Below are 12,562 nucleotides of genomic sequence, written 5' to 3' on the forward strand. Positions count from 1 at the left end.
TTCAAAAGTCAACATTTCATAAATATTCAGAAAAAAACCCCCATTTAACAAATACTTACAGGCAGTAGACAAACACACAACAACTGTATATCATTGGCAGTTCATCCAACAGCTACAAAAAGCAGAGACATCAAAACATGAAAACTACTTTTATCTCATACGCTTGTCTAAGTTAATTAAGGAGAAGCAAGTCTTAAGAAAACATGAGTTTTTAAGTCGTTTGGATATCCAGCTTCTTGACTGTACTTCAGTATTTAGCAGTGTCAAATGCTATTCAACTACTGAAAGTTCGCTGCATTAATATTCTGAATACCTTTTGAATATGACGTTTCATAAAAAGCCAACACCTTCAAAGGATCATGTCTTTCTTGCTGTTTATACTTCTTGAAACATTTATAAGAATTAGTTTTGTGAAGTCTGACTGAATAAGACCACACCATTTAGAGCTGGCTCAATACAGCCAGTAGCAGTTTCTTACAAGCCTCGCAACAAAACTGAAATAAATTTTTTTCCGTAACACAAAATAGAACTTTAGCCCATTAGGAAGTACCTTGTGATGTACTTGCATGGTTACTTCCTAATTTTGGAAATTTCTTACATTGTTTTAATGGCATTTTTGGTTTGTGAGTTTGTTTGTTTTCCTGCCATTTAATGTTTTCTTGGCTTAAATACTTTTTACACTTTGGGAGAAGATTGGTGGGTTACAGCTCAGTTACTTCTCCAGGAACTCGCCACCTAAATGGAGATGGAATTAAAATAGTGATCACAAGAGAGGTGATTTCTCAAGAACTGGTATGCTCAAAATTGCCATTTATTTATCATTACAAAGAAAAAAAAAATCATAGCATCATTTTCTTCTAAATTTTTCTCAAAGAACATTAAAAAATTTCTGCTTATAAATACATCATAGAATATATAGTTAATCTTACCTCCTTATGAAGGACTGAAAATTATGAAAATGCAAAAGCACACAAGTGGATCAGTGAAGACCCACAGCCTCTTGATTTCCAGTACATTAAGCAAACCTTACTAGTGAGGCAACTTAGAATTGTAACACCAGGTTTGACTCTTTTCTAAGAAAAATAAGAACTGGATGCAAATGAGATTTTGACCTTTTCCCCTTATCACACTGAAAGTTGTTGATGGCTGTGCCTGTACACAAATTACCTTCCTACTACTGGCACAGGGTATTCAACAAGTTCACGATTATGTTTTTCTGAATAATGAGACTCATTAAGAGCAACACCAGCTTATGCAAACTCTTTTATAAAGCCAACCTGATTCTGCTTGCTTCGGGAGAACTTGAATTGCATAGGTAAAAACTTTCAGTTTTGAAATTTCATATTGGGGCGGGGAAAAAGAGGCAATTTAGTTCTTTACAGAAGGAGAGAAATGTGTTATCTCGAGTGTGAACTATTAGCTTGTTGTGGTTTTGGCCACAGAAACTTGAGGAAATGTTTCAGGATACTGCTAAACGCATCTCTTGCTTCTTTGCCCACACTCCCATGGTGAGCCAGGCCCAACAGCTGATCCAGTACACAAGTAACTTTGCAGAAAAAGGTTTAAATCCCCGAATCCATAAATTATAGGGTCGGGGACCACAACAGGTAGCACAAAGTAAGTATCAGGAACAGAGATGGCAGCTGAAGTTAACAGGAGTATTAGGTAGCACTTTGCCATCACATTAGTTTACCTTTGCTGTGATGCCTTGGAGAGGGAAAAACAGAAGCGACAGCTGAATTCAGCTTCATCCTGTGACAACCTTGAAGCGCTCCCTTCATCCTTAGCAGAACAAAGTGCTATGTTATGTCTTAAACGTCTGTTTTTTGTTACTTTGGGAGGATAAGATAGAAGGCTGTGTAGGCAGGCATCCCCCTTATCTTTCCCAAGGTGATGTGTTTGGCGGAAGAGATAGATGGTTATGGTGCCAGGCACCTTGTCAATCACTGTGAAGGCCTCATGGCCTAATTGGAATGAGATGAACCTTCTGTCAGACAACCAGTTATCAGGAGAAACCACGAACCAACAGCTACCCCTGATGGGCGAAACAACTCACTTCTGCTCAGTATCGTGAACTTTCCCCTAGTTTGAAGAGCCCAGACCCATTTCCAGAAGAATTGTCCTAATTAGCTTGAAGAGTGAACAGAGGGAGGAGATGAAGTGCCCACATGTAAATGAACTGGGGTATAAAAGGACCTCACGTGTGGCATGAGGTGTGGCACGTATATGCCGCGCAGCGCGACCGAAGTCTTCAGCGCGACCACCCTCCCTCCACCGGACATCGCTGCATCGCATCTGGAATATTGTGTCCAGTTCTGGGCCCCTCAGTTCCAGAAGGACAGGGAACTGCTGGAGAGAGTCCAGCGCAGGGAAACGAAGATGCTGAAGGGAGCGGAGCATCTCCCGTGTGAGGAAAGGCTGAGGAGCTGGGGCTCTTGAGCTTGGAGAAGACTGAGGAGTGACCTCATTAACGTTTATAAATATATAAAGGGTGAGTGTCAGGAGGATGGAGCCAGGCTCTTCTCAGTGACAACCAATGATAGGACAAGGGGTAAGGGATGCAAACTGGAACACCGGCGGTTCCACTTAAATATGAGAAGAAACTTCTTCTCAGTGAGGGTGCCAGAGCCTGGCCCAGGCTGCACAGGGAGGTTGTGGAGTCTCCTTCTCTGCAGACATTCCAACCCGCCTGGACACCTTCCTGTGTAACCTCATCTGGGTGTTCCTGCTCCGGCGGGGGGATTGCACTGGATGAGCTTGTGAGGTCCCTTCCAACCCCTGACATTCTGTGATTCTGTGTGATTGTGTGTGATAACCTGTGGAGTGGTGATATCTTCCTCTTTCTCTCTCTCTTACATCTTAGTTTTCCTTCTCTCTCTTCTATTTTTCCTTTTACTCGAACATATAAAAGTAATATCATTTTAAGTTCTGCTACTGAAATCTTGTTAAATTTTGCATTATAGTTACTAATTGTTGCCAATCCACCATTTTTAGAAGGACTTTTGCTGTCAATGTATTGATAAAGTTTTGTGATATTATAACATACTTTTGCCAAGTCACTGATCGCTGTAATATGTATTGCACCACATGCTTTTAGTAAATTCATAACTGAATTGGACCCCTGGAGTGATTTTCTGTTATTCACTTTGCATAATCGCACAGGAATACCCAGAGTTAATACCCAGAGTTAACTCACACCTGATGTCATCTGTTGAGTGAGGGCGCGTGTCGCGTTCAGAGTTAACTCATCCCTCATCCCGTCTGTTGGGATGGGACACGTACTAATAGTTACTATTTCTAAGTTCAGTGATATTCCTTACCAAGTCTGATAGGAATTAGCTGCAGGATTCATTCATGCAGCACTTTAAGAGCATGAGTCACTTAAGGCCTCATAAAAGAAAGAGAGAGAAAAAAAAAGACTAAGAAATACAATATAGGATTTTTTTTTCAAATTTGGACAGTTGATTCCACTCTTAAGTTCATTTGCTGGCAGCTTCTCGGGGATGTAACTGTAACCTCAAAGAGCCTCCCAAAAGACCCTAGTTGGAATTTGCTTGCAGAAGACAATGGCTTCTGTAACAAAAGGAATTAATGCTTCCAGAAATCCTGTCAACAGCATGTCTGGACATATCTGAACGATGAAGAAACATGGAGAGAAGGAACCTCAGTGAGCTGATTTCACTGGTTAAATAAGCATTTTGGATTCTTGAGAAATGCACAATAGAGCAGATTCTCAGAAAAATAAGAGAAAAAGAGAGGTGATCGCTTCAGAAGTATTCTAAAAAAACTGCTTGCACTAACAGAATCTTTCACATTTCTCCTAATTAAGCAATCTGAATTGACCAGCCAAAGTAAAAAAATAAATCTCTTCAAACAGCTGTCAACATTGACTTTTAATCTAAACACGAGATAAAGGGAATGAGAAAAGATTATTTACTGTTTGAAATGTTTCCTCTCCGATGATTCCGATGAGCTTGCTATCAGAGTAATTATGAGCCGCTCGCGGATTTTGCTTGGCTGCCAAATTAGTAAGTGCATTTTCTCAGCTTCACACAAAGTCTTTTAACTCTCATGGGAAAGATGATGCAAGACATTCCTGCTCCCCTCTTGAAGAGAAGCTGCTAAATTAATGTATACTATGATTAAGTTACAAAAGACATACCCATCGTTAACCAATTGACATGATAAATGCTTTGTAACCACCTGCAAAATGAGGGGATATTTTTCAAGTTTTAGATCCTTCTGCATGACAAGAGGGAGACAGAAGATTGAGTAATATATGGTTTAGAAGCAGAGTGCTTAGCTTATATTTGACTAATAGTTAATAGATGTAAGAAACTAATCAATTATAACTAACTTTATCCATTATTTCTTAGTATAGATGTACTGCATGTTAAAAATTTCCAAAATTGTCATGAATATGTGATAACTGCGTGAATATAAGCAACGCGAGAGAATCCAGTCGTTGGAACACTTATGGAGGATGATCTCCAGTGTTCCCCAATGCTGATAAAATAAAGAATGCCTGCTTAACAGTATCATTAACTCTGCTGTTAAATTTATTTCTTTGTTTCACTCTCCTCTGCTTCTGCCCACCCTTTACTTACTACCATTTGTAGGCCCCTTGTTCTGATGTGACACCAGAACTACATGGTAAGTATCATCGAAGTGATTTGGATTAAAATAACCTCTACGTACACACACACACACAAACCCAACACCCACATAAGACTGTTTTAAGCCTGGATCATTTTAATGATCTGGGTTTCAGGGTGGCCTTGCTCACCTCTGTATCCGTGTAAGAAAGAGGATTTGAAACTCTGGCAGAATTGGGAAGAAGCTGCTGAGGGAAGAGAGATGAAAAGGTGGAAATTCAAGGCAGTTTCAAGAAATGGTAGGTAAATTACATCTCAGTTGAGGAAGGAATGGTGAGATAGATCTAGAAAACATCTTTTTCATGCCAGGAAAAGCACCAAATAGTCTTACATGGTGGCAAGAGCATTCTCCACGGAGGCTGACGGTCTCCAGCACATGCGAGAGACAGAAACCAGAGCATTATGGAGGCAAACATCTACACAGTTTATAACTCAGTTCAAGTTTAAGACATCGAACTTCTGGTGTCCACATACTTAGTGTCTCGGGTCCCTTTACAATCAGTAGAAAGCCAGGACTCAATTCAGTTGCCAAGAGGTAGGTGCCTAAAGCCACCTGAGATGCTTTGTCATCTCCAATACACCCAACTCAAGACTGGCAGATGTGACGGAGGCCACCTTTGTGGGACAGCAGCTGGAGGCCGGAGAGAACACTCACAGGGTCTAAAATGACACTAAACACCTATACTCATACAAATGAGTATTATCCAAGTTAAGACTTGAACTTACTACTGAATACCTTCTATTTGAGAATAAGAGAGAAAGACAGACTCAGGTATTGCTACTCGGAAGATACTGCATTCAGTATTAATGCTACAGGTACATCTAGATAAATAGAAAACATAATAGAAAACTTTAAGATGAAAAAAGGATAAAATAAGTAACAATAACTCTAGTCTATACTGCTTTCTATTAAGCCAAAGCTGTAGGAATTTTAAAATAACACCTCACATAAAAAGATAGTATAATTTCCCAAAGGATAAAGTATCTTCTACCAACACAAGCAATTGATTATAGCTCTTATTTTAGGCGCAACTATATATTCCCGTATTATCTATTGGTGGAAAATACCTAATGAAACAAGACCTGTGCTACTCTTTTGTTGAGAGCAGGAGACACGTACAACGATACTTGAGGTAGATGAAGTTATGTTATGTATTATATAACATATGTTATATATTTCATTTAATCAAGAAACAGCAACATGAATATATAGGGATATATGCATATAAAAAGAATTACAGCTACTTATCAATTCTCACCTGCATTTCATACTTCAGGGTCATGTGGAAGCACCAAGATCCCAATCCCACAGCTGAAAACAAATCAAATCTATGGTTAGCACAGAAGTCCACACATAAAGCTTTCAGGTGTATTAACTTAAATGCATGAACTTTACCGGGGAAAAAAAATTAGAACATCAGCATCACATTCCAGGAACAAAACTTCAATTTTCCACAGCCTCCTACTTTACACTTCAGTCACCAGTGATGTCCTTGAATTTGTTTTTTTTGGAGGAGTGGGTGTCCTCTTTCCCTCCTCTCAATACTGTCTCTTATGAATTGGTGTAATCTCCATGGGGATAGGAGCAGAGGGAACCCAGAATGAATGGAACATTATCATTCTATTTCTCCTCTCTTTTGCATTTTTAATTTTAAGTACATTAAGATTTATCTGTCTTAATCCTTCTATAACACAAAGCATCATTGAACTGCTAGTATTCCTGAAAGCCTGTGATATTTCTGTTTATTGTCCAGTTTTAAATGGTAAATTTTACAAGGAGCTTTTCGTCAGCTCTAGAAGTAGAAATGAATTGCTACCAGAACTCAGAACTAAAAATTCAGGGTAAACAAACAAACCCCATGCATTATGGATTCATTTTGTGAAATGAGATTACCATTTCCAAGCCTTCTCCTCGGAAGCTCATCCTTCTATTTAATGATTTTTATTTGAAATATTTTATCTTTAAACTGAATTTAGTTCCGAAATTAATTTATGAGATCTACACTTTGCCTATACACAGCTTTTTCAGATAGACAAGGACAATATTTCTTGGAAGTTCGATTTCACCGTTCAGAGCAAAGCTGGTAGAGTATTTAATGTATCATTCATGACTTTGAAACGTTACCAGTTAAACACTCGCATTAAGCACCAGCTCATTTTTATTTTGCAAGAAGCGACGTCTTATCTCCCTTCAAGAAATTATGTTTTACCTCAGACTCCAGTTTCAGAGAAAGCCAAGTAATTTGCACTCCAGCCTTGATCACTGGGTAGTGCTGCTGTGTTTTGCTGCAAGAGCATAAACCTTTTCCACACACTGATGCACCAACAGACCTCAACCCAACAAATTGTGCATTTTGTAAAGGATTCCCAGTTGATAGACATGTCTGGAGATGTTTCTTCAGATGCCATTAGACTAGAACAGGGATTATTACGCAAACTCAAATAACTTCGCACGTAACTCTACTGAAACATAGAACTGTAATAAACCGACAATTAAAAACGTATTGCCAAATACTTCAATGTCATTAATTCTCTGGGAAAACGAAGCATGGCTCTACCAGAACATAAACCACCATATGCACTTCTGTAAATTCTGATTAGATTTGTTTGCTTCTGAAAATTTTTTCTGAACAACAAGCAACAACTGCTTTTCATCTTCATTGAGATTTTGATGAGAAATTCTCATAGTCATTTTTCTACGTATACAGAATATATTATAACTACTGTTCATTCTGAAGGAAAAAAAAAACCACACAACCAAACTAAACCAAAACACAAAACAAACCAACTAACCACAAAAAACCCAACAACATTGAGATCATCATTAAAACAGTACCATCCATTATCTTGGCTGTCACTGCAATTTCAGTATTTCATGATGCAATCCCTGACAGTTTATAACAAGTGTAATTTTCAAATATGGGTAAAATCATTGCATGAGACATTTAGACTGATTTTAAATTAACAAAATATGTTGTCAGAGACTTTTGGTGGGGTTTTTTGTTATTATGGGGTTTTTTTGTTTGCTTGTTTTTGGGGTTTTGTTGGTTGGGTTTTTCTGATGTTATTTGGTTTGTAAATCTCAACAAACAGCTACTAAACTCCTCCCCTTCAGACAAGCAGCAGTTATTTCTATATTATTTTTCCTTTCGGTCTTTGCAAAAAATCAAGAACGCTGCAGATATTAGTGTTTCAGGTCATTAATACCATGACTACAGTTAATTTCTAAAAATATTTTTTAAATCTTTTGCTTCTGTGTAATGATCATACTTGGAGTTTCTTTGATTATGAAAGTTTAGTATGCTTTGGAGAACAATGCTGTAGCTATATGGTGGAGCAATAAAATGGTTATTGGAAACAAGGAGAATTTACAGGGAACCATCATATGGTCCTTCTTCAAATCAAAACTTCTACTGGAAATGGCTGCAACACAGCTTGCTGTAATCTTGATGGAGCTCATGAACATAGAATCATCAAATCTCAGGTTGGAAGGGACCTCAAGGATCATCTGGTCCAACCTTTCTTGGAAAAAACACCATCTAGACAAGAAGGCCCAGCACCATGTCCACCTGAATCTTAAAAGTGTCCAATGTTGGGGAATCCACCACTTCCCTGGGGAGATTATTCCAGTGGCTGATTGTTCTCATAATTAAAAATTTCCCTCTCCCCAGGAGTAATTTGCACCTATTACCCCTCATCTTTTCCATGTGACTCCTTGTAAAAAGGGAGTTACCATCTTCTTTCGAGTTTGTTTGGTGTTCCAAGAGCATTCAACGGAAAACCCAGGATACTACAGGACTATAGAAATTATACAACTAGATTACTCAGCAAATGACAGTGTCCCTCTCAAGACTGCACAGACAACATTTCCTCAAACACTCCTGTGGTAACTGTGCACAATAGCACCTTTTTAAAGAGATAGTTTAAATGCAGACTAAAGAATAAAACTGTGATTCTTTACGTATCCCCTTTATACCTACTTATTGCAGAGGCATAACTTAAAAAGGTATGTTTTACGTTGCAGGGGGGTAACAAAAATGTTTTACACCTAGACACAGAATGAACTAAGAATCAAGTTTCTGATTTGCCACCTTTGGCATATGTTATGGTGTAACACAGATCTGTGCAAAAAGCTTCATGAATCTGTTCAAAAGGGAAGAAGAAGGGAAGTGCATGAAGAGACGACAGACCGAACTGAAGCACAGTCATACTCTGCTCCACTAAAATCACTATATAACTGGTAAACTTCAGCGGGGAACTAATATCTAATGCTACACTCACTGAGCCAAGAGCTGTGCAAGTCAGAGTTGTTGTTTTGTGGCTCAATGCAGGGTTAGTGTTAGTGCTTGGTGCTGAAAACATTGCAAAGTAAGGAGAAAACACATATTACATGTCAAGGATAGCAAGGAAACTTTATTTCCTCTGCTAGGCCCAGAGCTTGCCGCCTTTTAGTCATGTTAATGCATAACACATACATTTACATGCGGCTTGACATGTATTTGTCCCCAATAAATCGCGGTTTAATACTTAAGCTCAAGTGTTTTCATATGTAGGCTCCGCCTGCAGATCTACTGGAACGCGGCTATCTTTAGATATACTTCTCATCATGTAACTTCAAGATGAAGACATTTCTAGGGAATGATTTACTTCACAAAAACCATTGCTGCAATGAGACGTTCTACCAGCTCTGTACTTTTCAAAATATGAGCGAACACAACCACTGCAATTACATCCATTTTCAATGAAAGCAACGTTCCCATACAGCAATTCACCAACCAAGCAATAGATTTGCTCCTTATCTTGTAAGCAGGGGTTACGGTTTTCATTTTAGGTGTTTCCTTTTGCAAAGAAGCTTAACTCGCTAAAAGCTGCATATCGGTTGTGACATTTTAACATCATCAAAAGCGATACTGTTTCCCCTCTAACTACGTAACTCACTTTTTCAGAGATACTACAAGTCAGTCAGCATTTTTACATCAATGGACCTTTCTTGTTACAGGGGATATACATAGAAAATGAATACGCATTAAGTCACAATATTATGAGATCAGAACAGCACTTAAAAAGACTAAGTGTAAAGTCAGGTTAGCTGCTAAATGTAGGCTAACATGGTCTTTTTTGTCCTGCAGTGAATATGTGGTTCCTGTCAGTTGACCCAATAGTTGTGTTAGTGATGTAAAAGCAACGTATCTGCAAACTCTACCTCATACACTGTCCTTCAACACCATCAAAGACTTCAAGGTAATATCCATGCTAGAAATAATCTGGCATTATACACGAGATCTAGCTCCATATATGAACCATATAAACTCTCAGGATTTGAACTCAGGGGAACATGAACATCCCCTACGAATTTTTCAGTAGTTTTAGGAAGAAGCAGAAGTATCACATAATCAGTGATAAGTCATTTTGATAGAAAAGATTAACCATCAGCATTCAAAATTCTTATCATAAACCTAAAGCCTTTATAGAAAAACAGTTTATCATGATTTTATAGATGTGGTTTGAATTTAAACTATGTAGGCACTTTTGAAAACATTCTGGAGGAAGGATGCTCCAGGTGCAAACACCTTTATTGAGGTTTGTGCACATGAACTAGGTGTCAAAGCTTCCACTAAAGAGACTGGCATTATAAGGAGAAATTCAGGGATATTTTAGGATAAGCCAAATGATTCTCTAGGCTTTACTGACTGCAATGGAAGACAGACCCCTCTGTTTAGGTGTTTGAATCTGGAGCTGAATTACACCTATGGTTTCTTACAATCACAGAATGGAACTAAAAGATAAACAACATACTGCATTGTAGAATCATTTTGGTTGGAAAAGACCCTCAAGATCATCAAGTCCAACCATTAAACCAGCCTGGCACTAAAACATGTCCCTAAGAACCTCATCTGTTCAACTCCTCCAGGGACGGTGACTCCACCACTGCCCTGGGCAGCCTGTTCCAATGCCCCACAGCCCTTTGAGGAAGAAATTGTTCCCAAGATTCAACCTCAACCTCCCCTGGTGCAACTTGAGGCCGTTTCCTCTGGTCCTGGCGCTTGTTCCTGGGGAGCAGAGCCCGACCCCCCCTGGCTCCAAGCTCCTTTCAGGCAGGTCAGAGATCAGAAGGTCTCCCCTCAGCTCCTGTTCTCCAGCTGAACCCCCAGCTCCCTCAGCCGCTCCCATCACACTTGTGCTCCAGCCCCTTCCCCAGCTCCATTCCCTTCTCTCAACTCGCTCCAGCAAACAATTATAAACAGTCAAAGAATGAAACGAGATGAAAGAGCGGAATTAAATGAACATTTTTTATTGAATTATTTTGTCTTCTAATGGTTTCCCTCCACAGTGTAAGAGACAGGAGAGACCTTGCTTACCACAAGGGTACAATCTCTACAAATGAACTCCAGCATTGCCGGGACTATTCCCAGATGCTGTAATGAAACTATCTGTGCGGCTATTAGAACAGCCTGTGTGTGAATCTGGCCTGTTCCAAACAGCACTTTCTCCGAGCATCTCCCGGGCACAGCCCAGCAGAGTCCAGGACCTGTGCCCAGCAGGGAATTTGTGTGTCCTCACCTCATTTTGGAGGGTAAGACAAACAGACACAGGCTGTTCAACGTACTTGGCTTCAGCACTTAGGAATGTTCCTGAGCACATTTGATTTACACACATTGACATGGTCTAAGTACCTTCTCTATGGCTGTTAGGTAAGAATAAGGGAATTAACTTTGACTGAAGGGCTTCTAAAAACTATTTTTACAGATAGCGTTTCACTGGAAATGAAGTTTAGTAAGTTGTTTATGAGCTCCTATGGCTATGTCTAACACAGAAAACTTTTTCCATCCTTTTTTCCTCCACTTTGGACAGCTTGAATGACTGAGCCCTATTAAACAGGACAAAGTAATACAAAACAGAACAATTCGTCCAAATGTAAAGCATCTAATAAAGTACATAACTCCATTGACTCCGCTTTTTCTTAACTTCTTGGATCCAAAACAGTTACACTCTCTTTTTTTTTTAATATATATATATATATATTTTTTTTTTTAAATTCTAGAATAGGAACGATTTGGGAATCATAGTTCCCCAGGACTCATGAGGAAATGACATATGGTAGAACCTGACACAACACCACAGCATCAAAAGGAACCATCCAACTGCTTATTCTTCGAGCTAATGACAGCCTGATGATTTGTTCCACCTACTCGGTGAGATGCAACGTGCTAAAGTAATTGGCTTAAGATGATTCTTCATAATTTGCAGGTTGATTCAATAGTTCTCTTAAGCTTAGTAATTGTATCCAGTTCCTACTGAGTTCATCAACACCACACCCTTTGAGCTGAAAGGGAGCAGATATAAGGGCTGAGAACAGTGTGCTGTACCTCAAAGAATTTGAGGAAAAGTGCAACTCAGTCTTGGCTCCAGTACGAACAAGGAATTTATTTAAACAGCTATTTAGAAATCCCCCTTCTTGTCCTGCCAACTTTGGATCTTAGCACATATGTGAAATGAACAGTGCTTCCCTAATTCAAAATGCATTTTGTTCACAGAGGAAATCAATGTCAACAACAGAAATTGTGGGGTGTAAAGTGAAGCACTGAACACAGCGTGGTAAAACACAAAAGAACTGACAATCAGCTAAATGTCTGGAAGCGACCAAAAGAAACAGCTGATTTGGATCAAAACAACATCTAGAAAGAACACATCTTATGTTCTTAAATGCTAGCAGATTTTAATGCCCACTTTGACAGCTGGTTTTTAACATCTTGTAAAATCTCAGTAATGATTTAAAGTTGTTACAACCTAACTAAAGTGACCTCCTTTCCACTCCCACCTTCACAGCAGATTTGTTAAAGAATTTCTACTTCAACAAAACAACCCTTAGACACTGTTGGTTCATTAGAAGCTCTGCTATATGGTCT

The 12,562-nt window shown here is 39.0% G+C and overlaps 1 protein-coding gene across 2 annotated transcripts in view; it reads right to left on the reverse strand.

Annotated features, from left to right (window-relative positions):
* Positions 1-12,562, reverse strand: part of ACER3 (alkaline ceramidase 3) — a 65,363-nt gene that overhangs the window by 27,559 nt on the left and 25,242 nt on the right. For both annotated transcript variants that reach the window (XR_010607707.1, XM_065653458.1), the window contains exons 3-4: positions 5,915-5,967; positions 60-112 (exon numbers count right to left, since the gene is read on the reverse strand). Coding sequence is in view for 1 of the 2 variants with exons in the window: in XM_065653458.1 (XP_065509530.1) it covers positions 60-112; positions 5,915-5,967 (106 nt within the window). In the remaining variant the exon portion in view is untranslated. The remainder of the gene's footprint in view (positions 1-59; positions 113-5,914; positions 5,968-12,562) is intronic.

The sequence above is a fragment of the Caloenas nicobarica genome, chromosome 1, assembly GCF_036013445.1.
Source record: "Caloenas nicobarica isolate bCalNic1 chromosome 1, bCalNic1.hap1, whole genome shotgun sequence".
NCBI classification, from domain to species: Eukaryota; Metazoa; Chordata; class Aves; order Columbiformes; family Columbidae; genus Caloenas; species Caloenas nicobarica.